At 37.8% G+C, this 17,543-nt stretch overlaps 1 protein-coding gene and 1 long non-coding RNA gene across 2 annotated transcripts; one reads left to right on the top strand and one right to left on the bottom strand.

Annotated features, from left to right (window-relative positions):
* The first annotated feature begins 361 nt into the window (after positions 1-361).
* On the top strand, positions 362-2,430 carry LOC136261551 (uncharacterized). Its single transcript, XR_010703941.1, has 3 exons — positions 362-629; positions 1,776-1,830; positions 1,960-2,430. It is a non-coding gene; the product is annotated as an uncharacterized lncRNA (long non-coding RNA).
* A 3,946-nt stretch (positions 2,431-6,376) lies between these two features.
* Positions 6,377-12,327, bottom strand: LOC136260039 (uncharacterized). The gene is made up of 4 exons (XM_066053634.1): positions 9,446-12,327; positions 9,321-9,395; positions 8,920-9,156; positions 6,377-6,907 (listed from the first exon to the last, which is right to left on the bottom strand). The coding sequence occupies exons 1-4, from the start codon at positions 12,275-12,277 to the stop codon at positions 6,449-6,451; spliced, it is 3,603 nt and encodes a 1,200-aa protein (XP_065909706.1). The 5' UTR covers positions 12,278-12,327; the 3' UTR covers positions 6,377-6,448.
* Positions 12,328-17,543: the final 5,216 nt, after the last annotated feature.

Here is a 17,543-nt window from a genome sequence, read left to right as displayed (position 1 = left end):
TGCCATAAGTGTCTTGTCCTGTAGGAAGCTGGTCTATCACATCATATTTCAGTCGTTTTACTTTGTTATTATCGCTAGCATAACTAGTCGAGCAATTTTTGGTCCAAATTTACACCAGATTTAACCTTAGATGGGTAAATTCTCAAAAAATCTTCTGTGGGGGCATGCCCCCAGACCCCCCTAGACGAAAGCATGCTCTAGGTTTTGCACTGTGTACGTGCATATATGCTCAAAACTCCTTAGTTTAAAAAAAGAACACCCATCATAATCTGCTGATTTTATTACACTAGTTCGATGTACGTGATCTTGAAAAGTAGACTATCTCATTTGGCGCCGGTTTCAGCTAGCTACTACTTTCGTAGTTTACGTGCTGGAGAAAACAGAACACCTATAATTAGTTGGATTGAGCTTTCTAAGTAAGGTCAGTGCTGGATTTGCCTATTAATGACGAATGACGTAGGCAATACGTCAAAGACTGAAGCAGTTTCTAATTTGTTGGAGCATCGCTGGACATTTATGGACGGCCTGGAACCACAAGTAGATGGCTGTATTTAGCGAAGGTTTTAGCCTACACGTTAATAATAAGGTGAAAATGATTGGTTACATACAGATTCAACCTACTTCGTAGGGTGAGTGAGTTTATTGTATGTTAAACCCATACATTTGGGCCTACTGAACCATAGTCTGTATTGCCACATGTAGACGGACTTCAATCCTACCAAATGGGTCATTTAGCCTCTATTTATACATATTTCATTACCTTCACTACAGAGCGGACATTGTACACCGCTATTTGAGATGTATTGCCAATACAACACTGTATGTCAATTTAATTTTTAATTAGTAGGCCCATGACCTCAAATTTCTGGTATTGTGGAGATCATGAACACCTAACTATAGATCAAGGTCAGATATCGAATAAGGTAACAAGAGTAGATGGATAAATAAGTATATAAATTTGTAGCCAGTGCAGGGGTGGAGAGCAGTACTCAAAAGAGGAAGGGGGCCCTGGGGGGAGTCATGTGGGGCACTGGCTGTAAGTTACAAAATGTTTTTAAAATCAGTAACTGTACCTTAGTGTGTGAAGCATGTCAATGCTTAGGGGGGGTCTGGTGGCATTCCCCCACAGGAGATTTGAATGCTTTGAAATTGAATCTGAGAGTATTTTCAGTGGTACATGTGCACTCAAATAGCGGGATACTTCTATAACAATGACTATCAATAAGATACTGTAAATGAAGGCATTTCAGACAGACTCATGCTCTTGATTATGTATAGATATAATGTGTTAATGGAGAAAGATTGAATTAATTGCATAGCAGAACCAACTCATACGATTTCACTGAATGTTCTATTAGAGTAGTTAAGTGACTGCTCTATTAGGGTATCTTAATCTCCTGCATTCCCAGCACTGATTTCATGCAGTATTCCATTCTTGCATAACCTTTAGCACAAATTAATGCAAAATAAGTTGGCTAATGACTGCAACAATTGCTTTACTTTAGCAACTGGGCATTGGAAAAAGTGAGAGGGCACTGCCCCTCCACTTTTGCCCCCCAAATTTCTCTGCCCTTGCCCATTCATTTATATACAGAGCCCTGCTCAAATACTCTATCCATCTTAGATAAAATACTCTAATAGAGCAGTCATTTCTACTGCTCGGATAACCAAGTTTTCGGATAATAGAGGTTCAAATGATCAAGGGAGCACTGTATGTAGTTGGTATAAATATAAGTATTGTGGAAGTTACTTCTTGTGGCACTTTCAATATTTAGAAGGCGGAACCACTAAAACCAAAGCTACAAGTACAACTACTTACAAGAAGAACAGGTATATACTATGGTGGATATCGTAAGTGAATGTGTATACATCCCATTATAACCACTGTCAGTGCAAGTAGTATATATGTAGCACAAGCAATGAAGATATATCTTAATTAAACTCCATTTTGGTGTGTAGACATCTGTACACCGGAACCTTGTGTTATTGATCAATTCAAGTCAGACTCTGGATGGATTGCTTGTGATGTTTGCTCACTTGGTATCACAAATATTGCTGTGGTCTTAATGAAATAGCTACTACAGTTTTACTTTGAGCCATCATGTATACATTCTGAGTACAGTGAAAACAAAATTAGATAAGCAGTGAATTTGAGGATTTTATGATAGAGTGAATCCTTACTATAATTATTTTAATGTCTATTCATTGCAGTTGTATGCATAAGTACGTAGTACCCAAATATTTAGCTAAGAGAAAAGTAGTTTTCTTTAGTTTTGTCCTTTTCCTATCTTATAATAAAACAGTGCATGTGATGTTCTCCCTTGGCTAAGTGACAGTGCTATAATCGCTATAACTTCACAAAGAAGTTTGTAGCATTAAATTCTGTAACAACTTTAAACTGGCTGTAGGACCAGGAGTTCTACAGACCTTCAGCACTTGTGCTGTAAAGTCCTAACAAATAAATAAATGTTGGAAAATCACCCATATGACATAAAATAATCAACGATTAAGTAATATTCTTGGTACAAATCCACTTGTTAATGATTTTCAATTCCTTGGATTACAATTGAAATATTTTTAAAGCTGGATCCTGCACTAAACAGCATCACCATAAACATTTAAAATTCTAACTAAATCACACGTGACATGGGTGATTTCCAAAATTCAGTCACAAATTGAGTGAAGAAGTTTGCATCAGGTAATAAATTATAGATGGGCTTTTTAATTTAAATATTTTGTGGGAGAGTTCAGTGGCATCTTTATTTAGGAATGATTTGAAGTACGGCTTAGCTGTTGGTAATTGCTTCAAGTAATTGGTTGTTTGTTGACTGCTTGTCTGCCTTTTAAGTACGCTATGCATCAGAGTATTTACTTATAGCAGTATTTACTTATAGCAGCTCTAAAATCCTACTGAAGTGGACTAATAAAGTCTATGGACTTATAACTTCAGTCTGTTATGTAAACAAAAGGCTCTATATATTAGCTGAGTACCAGATGGCAGATGTATACCTACTGCTAATCTGGAAATCACCTGTATTTTCAATTTGACACAATTGCAGGATCTTACAGCAACTTAGTTGATGTAAATTCCTAGCATGGGCATGTGCAGCACTGTTACAGTTTGATTTATGATAATTAACTTTGCACCGCTGATATAATACATCTAGATCTACATATCCTCAGGAACAAGATGCATTAAACAATAAGGCAACAGACCGTGCAGAAATTTAATATGATAAACACACGTTAATACACTGCACGACAGGGGGGGTCAGGGGGAGCTCTTGACCCTCCTCCAAAAATTTTAGTATACGAAGATCGAGATACTCTAATAGAACAGTCACTCTAATAAAGCAGTCACAGTATTAGAGGGAACTATTTAAGGATTTTTATGTACTTTATCAGCGATAAATGCATAGTTGGTGAGGTGGGCAGCTATTGTCAGCTGGCTGTGACCTTTTTTATCTTTTATTTTTGGTCTCACCTTAGTGCCTCAGTTCATTTTGACCCCCCCCTTTCCATAAGTCTGGATCCGCTCCTGCTGTAGGACAATCTGCTTGAAAATAATACTTAACATAGTTCCTGCAGAAAAATGCACTATACAGATTTTCAGGTGCTATAGTATATTCCATGCAACATTTCAGTGACATTGTAATGTTCATTAGGTGGCTGTAGAGATCATGGAAATGCATTATTCCAAAGAATAGCAGTGCCCAGAAATAGTATATGAAACATGTTAAGTTTAGCATGCTGCATCTTCCAAACGATTCATATTTGAGACTCCAGACTTTTGTCAATATACGACCATAACGATGTTACATGCCCTAGAGTTTCAGGGAAATCAGAGCTTTTTTCACAGAATTCAGGGATTATTGATCATTTTGTCCAGTTCAGTTATTGGTTGTTTTTCCGGACACACGTGTGCTTCCTAGCTGTTTCAAATGTGTTAGTACTTTAGCCAAGACCTTATACTTTCCAAATGCCAGACTGGTCGGTTCAGCCATTCGACAACAGGTGTCCAGAAAAAGGATATTCAGTTATTTATGTATCACTCTATAGAGGTTGAGCACTTTGACTACAATGATGGGATAAAACGGCTAGCAACCCCGCTAATTGAAGAAAGTTATTTCATATTGTACCCTTTAAATCATTAAACGATAAAAAAAACATCTCAAAACCATCATACATGCAGAGATTTGGACTACATGTTAATGCACTGTTGGTCCATCTGCTCGAAAATATTAGTTATGCACTTGTCAATTTCATGCCCCACCCCCCGAGGGGGTGGGAGAATACAGGGAGTTTGACAAATTGTGGTGTCAAATTCTCCACTACTGGGGCAAAATCGGCTGTCAAATCCCCACTATGTCCCCACCCCCATACTAGGGGATTTGACAACACCTCAAGGATGACTAAGCGCATATTTCATGCATGCGACTAGTGCCCTGTAGCTAGTAAAATTATAGCAAGTGCAATTTTATTATTTAAAAAATGCAACTACCGAAAATCCGTCAGTGAATTGGACAACTGTCAATTACCCCAGGGGTGGGGCAAGAAGCAATGTCAAATCCCCACCTGGGATGTGGGGACGCCGGTTAGGGGGGGGGGGACATGAAATTGACAAGTGCATTAATGGCATGTAAGGAGTTGCTGCAGACAAAACGGACTATACCTGGATCAAACAGCAGTAGTACAATGTTCACAGTAACTGTTTCCATCAGTTAAGTGGCTGTGGAGATCTTGTAAATGCGTTGACTTCCCAAAAACCAAAGAATAGAGGTGTCCGGAAATTGTAGTCAACGAAACACACTGACTTTAACAAGCCGTATCTTCCAAACCAGACATAGCTTAGACTCCAAATTTTTATTAACACACGACCATAGACTGATGTTACATGCCCTTGAGTTTGGCGGAAATCGGAGCTGTAGTTGCTGAGTTCAGGACCACTGTCCGGATTATTGATTGTTTTGTCCGGTTATTGGTTGTTTTTCCAGACAGATATATTAGCTTCGTATTCCTAGCTGCTTCAAGCGTTCTGGCTGATATTTGGTATTCAAAGTACTTTAGCCTAGACCTCTATACGCTCCAAATTTTAGACTGATCGGTTTATCCGTTTGGCAACTACAGGTGTCCGGGAAAAGAATCATCCGGTTATTGATGACTTACTCTACTATGCCGGCTATGCATAGCAAGTGTCATCAGAGGGGTCAGTCACTTCGTGAAATTACAAAGTGCAGAAGTGCTGTAAAAAAATTATATAAAACCAGGAGCGGATCTAGAATTTTTAGAAGTGGTAGTAGGACTCAGATGTGGGGGTCTGCGACAAGGTTTTGATTTTACAATGCTTGAAATTTAATGAAACTTACTGTTTAAAACCTCAGAGTTTCTATCTACTGATGCAGGTGTGATGCTCACTAGCATTTAATATGTCATATTTTACCAGAACACTGCTTAGCTAAGTTGGGGAAGGGGGAGCAAAAGTCATGAAGTGGTTAACATTCAGGAAGTATCTAAGAATCATTAACTGCACCTAGTCCTTAGTGCACAAATCACAATATTAGGGCATATATGCCTCACAGGAAAATTTTGATTGAATTAGAGAACAATTTCAGTGGTGCACGCATACATCAATACACTACAGTATTCCTCAATGACTGTCATTAAGTACTGTACAAGTAGATACCAATAAATTAAAGGCCTTTGAAATACACACATAAATTCTCTAATTGCAGATAGGTTTGGATAAATTGCATCCTTGAACATAAATTGTGATGCTTCAACTGAATGTTCTATTAGAATAGGTGACTGTTCTATTAGAGTATCTCGATCTTATGCTCTGAGAAGGCTAAGCCTGTATGTTCTTGTGATCCTTGAGTTTTACTGCAAAAGTATATCAGTTAGCAGATGAGCCGGCATTAGTGAGTATGATTCGTTTGTTATGTCCTATGGGTTTATAGTTGTAGTTAAGGAAGAGTCAGTATAATAAGGGCTGGACAGCTGTTTTGAAGTAATCCCAGCCCCAAAGGGGTTTCTGGAAACCCCCCTAAAACCACCCCACCACCACCCCCCCCCCCCCCCCTGTAAAAGTATAAAACCTAATACTTTCTGCTAACTTAGTTTAAGTGTCATCACGTGATGAGCAATGTATTTTGTGGCTTTCTAAGTAACTTACGTAAAGTGAACTTTGCAATGAAATTTTGAGTTTGGAATGAAATTTGACGTAGCCAAGTTTTGAATAATACCATCAAGTTTTTTAGAGTGACCGATCACTCAGTTTATAGCTATATTTTAACCTTGTATGTACCAACTTGTTTTAGTGTATACTCAGGAATGTATGCATAGAAATGCAAACTATTAAGGAAACTAATGCCTTCAATTAAAGGGAACAATTACGAATAAAATTGTGAGTAGACAAACGTAACATATCACATATAATAAACGACTCTTATTATAAATGTGTGTCTATATCATCATTCGCACCGAGATTTTGCTTCACCAAAGAGTCACCTGTTTCTGTTTTATATGGCTCAGGCTCATTAGATGCCATCTCTTGTATATTGCTGGCCTGTAATTCTTGTTTACTGACGTAAGAAATATTCACAGCTGTTCTGTTTGAAATGTAATCGGTGCTGCCATACACACGTTGTTTCACAGATCCCTTGATTTCAAATTTTGCAGTATTTTTGCTTCTGTACACAAGAAGACCAACAATAACTGCAACTAGTACTATCACAGTGAGCACCACAAGTATCACAATCAATGCTATGATTCCTCCACTCAACTCATCATCATCATCATCCTCGTTGTCTCCAGGGGTAGGTGTTGGAGTACTAATAATATCATTTCGCAATTGTTCTAAATCCTCTGATAGTCCTCCAGTTATATCCACCAAACTGTCTGCCCCAACCTGTAGATATAGTAATATGTGCACATGTATCTTATCACAATCACCATAATTCTCTAATAGAACAATCATTACAGTTGCCACATTAGTCAAATTAAAAATGTTGTTTATAATAAATATGGTACAACAGAACACATGTACCAATACTGAGAGTTACATCATCATTGTTGAGATCAGTAGTCCAACTAGAGTGACAAAAATGGCCTCAATATCAGTGATGTTTTTGTCTCAGTCTAGGGTCCACTTTTAAAAAAGATGTAAGTTGGCATTTGGTACATGGTATATGCTGTATGGTGATTAGAAACAACTTCAGAAATATGAGCATTGCATTACTGTGCAGCAATGTACAACATGCACTCAGGAATTTGCAAGCCACCAAATCAGTGCTTTATAAGCCCTCACTACACTATTCTACAGGTACATGAATGATATTAAAAAGTGGCAGCAGCAACCGAAACAAGTTGAGCTTCACAACGCCAGGGTTTATTGATTAGAGATTATAAGCATGAGTGCTTATAACTTCAAATTGAGTAAACAAAGGCGTAGCCACACAAGACTAGCCAGTTACATTACTGTATTTATCCCTTAGCAATCAACAGTAGCCCTAATGTGGTAACACTGTCAAGTGAAACAATATTTCAGGTGCTTGATACATTGTTAACAAGCAATCTTGCAGTGAGGGTTCCCATAAAACTAACTGTGGGATGATTCAGCAATGAACAATACACATGCTTGCAATGACCAGGAGCCTATGATGCAGAAGCTCCGGTCAAATAATTAGTTTGGTCTTCTAGTACATAATGCACATGGTAAAACAAAAATAGTAGGAATTTCTTATATTATGGAACTCTGAAGACAGTAATCTGGAACTTGTAAGCAAGGACTTACAGATAGAAGATACAGTAATGTAGTGTCATGATGGTAATCAGGTTAAACTAGATCAGTTGGGTGGCCTGGCCACATTTATTTGGATTTGTTCATTTGTTCATGGTAAGTCAATGTATGCCAGTTTCGCTGTATGCACATAGAAAAATTTGGAGGGAAAGTAGAAGGATAGAGACCTTATACAAGCAGTCCAAGAAGCATATTTTGTCTAAATCTAATATATGTGCTGTTAGCTTTGTCATCTTCATAGCTTTTGTCTGTAGCCTATTGTGATAGAACAAACCTCTAGTGTGGGATTTCTGTAATTGAGGCAACACTCCTGCATGGAAGTTCACCTAGCTTACATTCTCAGAGTGGTCTCAACAGTACGAGAATTGTAGTCATTATAACATTGATTAATTATGTCCCCATATACACTTTCAATGAGCCTCATGCAATAATAAGTCTTGTTACAGGTGAGCTTGTAAAAGCTGGAAAACTGCAATCCGTATAATAGTTTTCTGCATTTGAAAATGGCACTTCAACATTGTGCAAGTATTGAAATAACAATAAATACCTTTTGTTAATACATGTGTCTGTATTTTGGTTGACTGGTTACAGTAATTTTCTGGTCCGTTGTCAAAAATAAACTTCGTGCATGCTCACCAGCAATGTTGCACATTATGCAAATATGTTCTAGATATCGTAGTAGACACTAATAATCTGAGGGTGAGTCATTAAATCAACCGAATATGACAGAAGAGTCCCTTTAGTTTACTGATATTTTTATCTGCCTAAATTTTTACAAGCAGTTTGAATTTTTATTGCACATGCACATATTGCATTTCCATTTGTGACAACGAACTGGAAAACCACTGTAACAGAATACAGTGGAACCTCTCTATTATGGACATTTTGGGACCCAGAAGTTTTGGCCATTTTTTGCTGTAATATAGAGGTTTTCCTCTTTCAGAGGTAAAAAATGTACTAACCAGACCTGTTGGAACCAAAATTTTTGTCCTTATTATGGAGGATTTTTCTATTGTGTCCTTAATTCGGGGAGTTTGTTAAGAGAGGTTTCACTGTATTATCAAATAAATGGCTGATAGATATTAAGCGTTACTATATAAATAAATATAACAGTTACTTACAACATTCAGTAGGTCATCTTCACTGTCTTGGATTTCTGATAAAAGGGCCATACCACTGAACACTCTTCCTTGGGAATTTATAACAATAAAAGAAACTTCAAGTGATCCATTATTTATCCTGGGGGTGGGGTCAATAAATACCACAACAAAATCAGATGAGATTTGTCTACGCTGCCTGACATTCACCACCAAGCTCAGGATGAAACTTGCAAATTCATCTTCATCGAACTCATCCACCTACATGTGGCAGCATGCTTGATAACAACCACATCACATAAATAGCCTAAAGTATTTTGCCACATGATGTCTAATACGTGGCTCATAGTTCCAGTAACTAGTGCAAAAGGCAAAATATGCATGTCTGTCTGCCATTTCTGTTTACTTAATTAATCATAAGTTACCGTGTCAAATCCACTAAATGATAAGGTGACAGCATTTTCAATTTGAGCTGGAGTTAGATCCTCAAGCTTCACTAGCTGTAACAGAATGCACAACATAACACTGGATATCAGCGGTTACCACTTACTGTTTCAACAGGTGTCACAGAAGCTGTCACACTGGTGGTGGTAGCACTTGACACACTTGTAGTAGTAGAAGTTATTGTTGTAGTAGCCAGTGTAGTTGTAGTGACTGTTGGGGTTGGAATAGTGGTAGTAGTTGTAGTAGTGGCCATTGAAATCATTGGTGTGACTGTTGAAATTGTAGTAATGGTTGGTACAGTAACAACTGTTGGGTTTGTAGTTACACTTATTACAGTAGCAAGTGTTGGAGTAGTTGTAACTGTAGGGACGGTATTAACTGTTCGGACTACCGTAGCTGTTACAGCAACCGTTTGCAGTGTTGGAGTACTAGTGACTATTGAAGTAGTAGCTGTTGCAACTGTAGTGGTTGTTGGAATCAATTCAGCATTGCAAGCAAACCTCTCATCAGACATCCTCCTCAAAATTATTCCTGTACCATTTATACTTAGTAAACCATTTCCACTGCACATGACACTGCCATCATTTATATATGTAGTGTTGTCTATAGTGCTAGATTCAAATGTCAGGCTGTTACTGGATTCATCAGTACACATGATATTACCACCTGTACGAATGCGAATATAAAGGTTGCCGGTTGCATTGAAGGTGAAATTACCACTAGCCTCACAATATTGTCTTGAATTATTACACTGGAAATCTGCACCCATCATATTAAAAATTATTCCAGTACCTGCAAATTCAAATGGATAGTTGAACTGACAGGAGAATACATCTCCAACTGATCCGTTGATATATAAGTTGTCTGCAACTGCATTTGTGTTTCTGTTTCTACAAGAAGCATTTCGTGAAGCAACAGTGAAATTGCCAATCCCTTCAACTACACCAAAACCATCACCAACACAAAACAATGGCACCAAAGGTGTAGCATCAATGCAATTAAAGAACCCATCATTGTCAACATTTATTTCAGAACTTCCCATACCCTCAAAGAAGAAAATACCAGTACCATTGCAAGAAAATGACTCTTCGTAACTGAAGTAAGTAGCTACATCTGAGGTGACCTCTTGAAGCGTTGAATCACAATTAAGCATTCCTAGAAGCCTACTAGTATTAAAAGGTCCAGTACCCCTTATGCTGTATGCACTACCATATCCAATACAAACTGGTTGTGGGGTTAATGGTGTACCTGAAAATATTGGTGGTGGGACAGCAAATCCAAATCCACTGCAATTGTTGTTGCCAGTAATATTCTCAATAACTCCTACACCATCAATATGAGCAAAGAGGTCACCAGCACAATAGAAACGTCCATTGGTGAAGTAGTAGTTGATTTCTCCTGGGCACAACACAGCATTACCATAACAATACAAACTGTCATCACCAATAATAGTGTACTCTCCATCTCCTACTACAGAGATACCACCATTTTCAGCAATGTTAAATGTAGCACAAAGAATTGGTTGAGGTCCTGTACAGGTATGACTTCCATTAGCAACATCAATAGTAGCATATCCATATCCACTTATGGTAAAGAAACCATTTCCATTACAAATATAATACCCACCAACATAGTATAATATATTAGCTTCATTGCTTTGATCTGAGAGTAAAGCTACTTGACCACTACAGGTAAGTTCATCCAAGGACACAATTGTGGCATTGGCAATACCAGACAAACGATAAACTCCAGATCCACTACATGATACAGGAGTGTCATCAACTAGAACATTAGTGCCAGTACAGTTAGTGTATCCAGTGCTGTTAACAAACACATCACCTATTCCCGTTATTTGAACAAAGCCATTCCCTGAACATATAAATTCACCCAGAAGAAGACGCGCATTAGAATCAGAACTGTTAATTAACAATTCACTGATGCAGTCAAATGGTCTAGATAATTGTGGGATAATACTAAGGACACCATTTCCAACAATTTCATATTGATCAGAAGCAAAACAAGAAATTTCAGTATCAGAAAAGAAGCAGTTATGGAAGTCTGCATCTACATTCAATACTCCCCCAGGCTGAATTCTTTCAACAGTAAAATTACCAAATCCATCACAGAAAAATGAACCATTTGTTACAAAGATATAACTAAATTCATTAAATGATGAAATAGCACCAACACATGATGGGTTACCATCAAACATCAGCCTAAAATAACCGGAGCCTAAAATAGTAATATTACGACTTCCACCATTGCAAGTAAAATTGGGTATTGGAGTTGGCGTAGGGGACATCGTGGGCAAGTAACAATTGTGATACTCTGCATATACACTCAAAGATCCACCATTTCCAAGATGTTCAATGGTGAAATTGCCATAAGCCCTGCAACTAAAGTTGCCATTAGAAGAGTGATAATAATAACTGTTGTTACCATAAGATGAAGAGTACCCATTGCCAGTACAATTAGGATAGTGTGAAAATATCAGATTGAAATCACCATATCCTTCAATAGTTGACAAATTCCCTCTTCCATTACAAACAAAATTTGGAACTGGTGTTGGAAAAACAGTAGTAAATGTACTTGTTGGTGTTGGAGTAGATATGGGAGACATTGTGGGCAAGTAGCAATTGTGATATTCTGCGTCAACATTCAAAGATCCACCATACCCAATACGTTCAATGGTGAAATTGCCATAAGCCCTGCAACTAAAGTTGCCGTTGGAAGAATGATAATAGTAACTATTGTTACGGTAAGTTGAAGAATATCCATTGCCGGTACAGTTGGGGTAGTGTGAAAATATCAGATTGAAATCACCATATCCTTCAATAGTTGACAAATTCCCTCTTCCATTACAAACAAAATTTGGAATTGGTGTTGGAAAAACAGTAGCAAATGTATTTGTTGGTATTGGAGTAGATATGGGAGACATCGTGGGCAAATAGCAATTGTGAAAATCTGCAAACACAGTCAAAGATCCACCGTTTCCAAGGCGTTCAATGGTGAAATTGCCATAAGCCCTGCAACTAAAGTTGCCATTAGAAGAATGATAATAGTAACTATTGTTACGGTAAGTTGAAGAATATCCATTGCCAGTACAGTTGGGGTAGTGTGAAAATATCAGATTGAAATCACCATATCCTTCAACAGTTGACAAATTCCCTCTTCCATTACAAACAAAATTTGGAACTGGTGTTGGAAAAACAGTAGTAAATGTACTTGTTGGTGTTGGAGTAGATATGGGAGACATTGTGGGCAAGTAGCAATTGTGATATTCTGCGTCAACATTCAAAGATCCACCATACCCAATACGTTCAATGGTGAAATTGCCATAAGCCCTGCAACTAAAGTTGCCGTTAGAAGAATGATAATAGTAACTATTGTTACGGTAAGTTGAAGAATATCCATTGCCGGTACAGTTGGGGTAGTGTGAAAATATCAGATTGAAATCACCATATCCTTCAATAGTTGACAAATTCCCTCTTCCATTACAAACAAAATTTGGAACTGGTGTTGGAAAAACAGTAGTAAATGTACTTGTTGGTGTTGGAGTAGATATGGGAGACATTGTGGGCAAGTAGCAATTGTGATATTCTGCGTCAACATTCAAAGATCCACCATACCCAATACGTTCAATGGTGAAATTGCCATAAGCCCTGCAACTAAAGTTGCCGTTAGAAGAATGATAATAGTAACTATTGTTACGGTAAGTTGAAGAATATCCATTGCCGGTACAGTTGGGGTAGTGTGAAAATATCAGATTGAAATCACCATATCCTTCAATAGTTGACAAATTCCCTCTTCCATTACAAACAAAATTTGGAATTGGTGTTGGAAAAACAGTAGTAAATGTACTTGTTGGTGTTGGAGTAGATATGGGAGAAATCGTGGGCAAGTAGCAATTGTGATATTCTGCGTCAACATTCAAGGATCCACCATACCCAATACGTTCAATGGTGAAATTGCCATAAGCCCTGCAACTAAAGTTGCCATTAGAAGAATGATAATAGTAACTATTGTTACGGTAAGTTGAAGAATATCCATTGCCGGTACAGTTGGGGTAGTGTGAAAATATCAGATTGAAATCACCATATCCTTCAATAGTTGACAAATTCCCTCTTCCATTACAAACAAAATTTGGAATTGGTGTTGGAAAAACAGTAGCAAATGTATTTGTTGGTATTGGAGTAGATATGGGAGACATCGTGGGCAAATAGCAATTGTGAAAATCTGCAAACACAGTCAAAGATCCACCGTTTCCAAGGCGTTCAATGGTGAAATTGCCATAAGCCCTGCAACTAAAGTTGCCATTAGAAGAATGATAATAGTAACTATTGTTACGGTAAGTTGAAGAATATCCATTGCCGGTACAGTTGGGGTAGTGTGAAAATATCAGATTGAAATCACCATATCCTTCAACAGTTGACAAATTCCCTCTTCCATTACAAACAAAATTTGGAACTGGTGTTGGAAAAACAGTAGTAAATGTACTTGTTGGTGTTGGAGTAGATATGGGAGACATTGTGGGCAAGTAGCAATTGTGATATTCTGCGTCAACATTCAAAGATCCACCATACCCAATACGTTCAATGGTGAAATTGCCATAAGCCCTGCAACTAAAGTTGCCGTTAGAAGAATGATAATAGTAACTATTGTTACGGTAAGTTGAAGAATATCCATTGCCGGTACAGTTGGGGTAGTGTGAAAATATCAGATTGAAATCACCATATCCTTCAATAGTTGACAAATTCCCTCTTCCATTACAAACAAAATTTGGAACTGGTGTTGGAAAAACAGTAGTAAATGTACTTGTTGGTGTTGGAGTAGATATGGGAGACATCGTGGGCAAATAGCAATTGTGAAAATCTGCATACACAGTCAAAGATCCACCATTTCCAAGGCGCTCAATGGTGAAATTGCCATAAGCCCTGCAACTAAAGTTGCCGTTAGAAGAATGATAATAGTAACTATTGTTACGGTAAGTTGAAGAATATCCATTGCCGGTACAGTTGGGGTAGTGTGAAAATATCAGATTGAAATCACCATATCCTTCAATAGTTGACAAATTCCCTCTTCCATTACAAACAAAATTTGGAATTGGTGTTGGAAAAACAGTAGTAAATGTACTTGTTGGTGTTGGAGTAGATATGGGAGAAATCGTGGGCAAGTAGCAATTGTGATATTCTGCGTCAACATTCAAGGATCCACCATACCCAATACGTTCAATGGTGAAATTGCCATAAGCCCTGCAACTAAAGTTGCCATTAGAAGAATGATAATAGTAACTATTGTTACGGTAAGTTGAAGAATATCCATTGCCGGTACAGTTGGGGTAGTGTGAAAATATCAGATTGAAATCACCATATCCTTCAACAGTTGACAAATTCCCTCTTCCATTACAAACAAAATTTGGAACTGGTGTTGGAAAAACAGTAGTAAATGTACTTGTTGGTGTTGGAGTAGATATGGGAGACATTGTGGGCAAGTAGCAATTGTGAAAATCTGCAAACACAGTCAAAGATCCACCGTTTCCAAGGCGTTCAATGGTGAAATTGCCATAAGCCCTGCAACTAAAGTTGCCATTAGAAGAATGATAATAGTAACTATTGTTACGGTAAGTTGAAGAATATCCATTGCCGGTACAGTTGGGGTAGTGTGAAAATATCAGATTGAAATCACCATATCCTTCAATAGTTGACAAATTCCCTCTTCCATTACAAACAAAATTTGGAACTGGTGTTGGAAAAACAGTAGTAAATGTACTTGTTGGTGTTGGAGTAGATATGGGAGACATTGTGGGCAAGTAGCAATTGTGATATTCTGCGTCAACATTCAAAGATCCACCATACCCAATACGTTCAATGGTGAAATTGCCATAAGCCCTGCAACTAAAGTTGCCGTTGGAAGAATGATAATAGTAACTATTGTTACGGTAAGTTGAAGAATATCCATTGCCGGTACAGTTGGGGTAGTGTGAAAATATCAGATTGAAATCACCATATCCTTCAATAGTTGACAAATTCCCTCTTCCATTACAAACAAAATTTGGAATTGGTGTTGGAAAAACAGTAGCAAATGTATTTGTTGGTATTGGAGTAGATATGGGAGACATCGTGGGCAAATAGCAATTGTGAAAATCTGCAAACACAGTCAAAGATCCACCGTTTCCAAGGCGTTCAATGGTGAAATTGCCATAAGCCCTGCAACTAAAGTTGCCATTAGAAGAATGATAATAGTAACTATTGTTACGGTAAGTTGAAGAATATCCATTGCCGGTACAGTTGGGGTAGTGTGAAAATATCAGATTGAAATCACCATATCCTTCAACAGTTGACAAATTCCCTCTTCCATTACAAACAAAATTTGGAACTGGTGTTGGAAAAACAGTAGTAAATGTACTTGTTGGTGTTGGAGTAGATATGGGAGACATTGTGGGCAAGTAGCAATTGTGATATTCTGCGTCAACATTCAAAGATCCACCATACCCAATACGTTCAATGGTGAAATTGCCATAAGCCCTGCAACTAAAGTTGCCGTTAGAAGAATGATAATAGTAACTATTGTTACGGTAAGTTGAAGAATATCCATTGCCGGTACAGTTGGGGTAGTGTGAAAATATCAGATTGAAATCACCATATCCTTCAATAGTTGACAAATTCCCTCTTCCATTACAAACAAAATTTGGAACTGGTGTTGGAAAAACAGTAGTAAATGTACTTGTTGGTGTTGGAGTAGATATGGGAGACATCGTGGGCAAATAGCAATTGTGAAAATCTGCATACACAGTCAAAGATCCACCATTTCCAAGGCGCTCAATGGTGAAATTGCCATAAGCCCTGCAACTAAAGTTGCCGTTAGAAGAATGATAATAGTAACTATTGTTACGGTAAGTTGAAGAATATCCATTGCCGGTACAGTTGGGGTAGTGTGAAAATATCAGATTGAAATCACCATATCCTTCAATAGTTGACAAATTCCCTCTTCCATTACAAACAAAATTTGGAATTGGTGTTGGAAAAACAGTAGTAAATGTACTTGTTGGTGTTGGAGTAGATATGGGAGAAATCGTGGGCAAGTAGCAATTGTGATATTCTGCGTCAACATTCAAGGATCCACCATACCCAATACGTTCAATGGTGAAATTGCCATAAGCCCTGCAACTAAAGTTGCCATTAGAAGAATGATAATAGTAACTATTGTTACGGTAAGTTGAAGAATATCCATTGCCGGTACAGTTGGGGTAGTGTGAAAATATCAGATTGAAATCACCATATCCTTCAACAGTTGACAAATTCCCTCTTCCATTACAAACAAAATTTGGAACTGGTGTTGGAAAAACAGTAGTAAATGTACTTGTTGGTGTTGGAGTAGATATGGGAGACATTGTGGGCAAGTAGCAATTGTGATATTCTGCGTCAACATTCAAAGATCCACCATACCCAATACGTTCAATGGTGAAATTGCCATAAGCCCTGCAACTAAAGTTGCCGTTAGAAGAATGATAATAGTAACTATTGTTACGGTAAGTTGAAGAATATCCATTGCCGGTACAGTTGGGGTAGTGTGAAAATATCAGATTGAAATCACCATATCCTTCAATAGTTGACAAATTCCCTCTTCCATTACAAACAAAATTTGGAACTGGTGTTGGAAAAACAGTAGTAAATGTACTTGTTGGTGTTGGAGTAGATATGGGAGACATCGTGGGCAAATAGCAATTGTGAAAATCTGCATACACAGTCAAAGATCCACCATTTCCAAGGCGCTCAATGGTGAAATTGCCATAAGCCCTGCAACTAAAGTTGCCGTTAGAAGAATGATAATAGTAACTATTGTTACGGTAAGTTGAAGAATATCCATTGCCGGTACAGTTGGGGTAGTGTGAAAATATCAGATTGAAATCACCATATCCTTCAATAGTTGACAAATTCCCTCTTCCATTACAAACAAAATTTGGAATTGGTGTTGGAAAAACAGTAGCAAATGTACTTGTTGGTATTGGAGTAGATATGGGAGACATCGTGGGCAAATAGCAATTGTGAAAATCTGCAAACACAGTCAAAGATCCACCGTTTCCAAGGCGTTCAATGGTGAAATTGCCATAAGCCCTGCAACTAAAGTTGCCATTAGAAGAATGATAATAGTAACTATTGTTACGGTAAGTTGAAGAATATCCATTGCCGGTACAGTTGGGGTAG

Source organism: Dysidea avara, chromosome 7, assembly GCF_963678975.1.
Source record: "Dysidea avara chromosome 7, odDysAvar1.4, whole genome shotgun sequence".
Taxonomy (NCBI): Eukaryota; Metazoa; Porifera; class Demospongiae; order Dictyoceratida; family Dysideidae; genus Dysidea; species Dysidea avara.
The sequence above is the reverse complement of the archived record's forward strand: the minus strand, read 5'-3'. Positions and strand labels throughout refer to the sequence as shown.

Excerpts from the sequence above, each read along its gene's own strand:
- LOC136260039 (XM_066053634.1), bottom strand. The coding sequence starts at position 12,277 with ATGTCTCCCATATCTACTCCAATACCAACAAATACATTTGCTACTGTT. Across the intron at positions 9,396-9,445 it reads CTGTGACACCTGTTGAAACA|CTAGTGAAGCTTGAGGATCT; the intron begins GTAAGTGGTAAC and ends ATTCTGTTACAG. Across the intron at positions 9,157-9,320 it reads CATTTAGTGGATTTGACACG|GTGGATGAGTTCGATGAAGA; the intron begins GTAACTTATGAT and ends TGCCACATGTAG.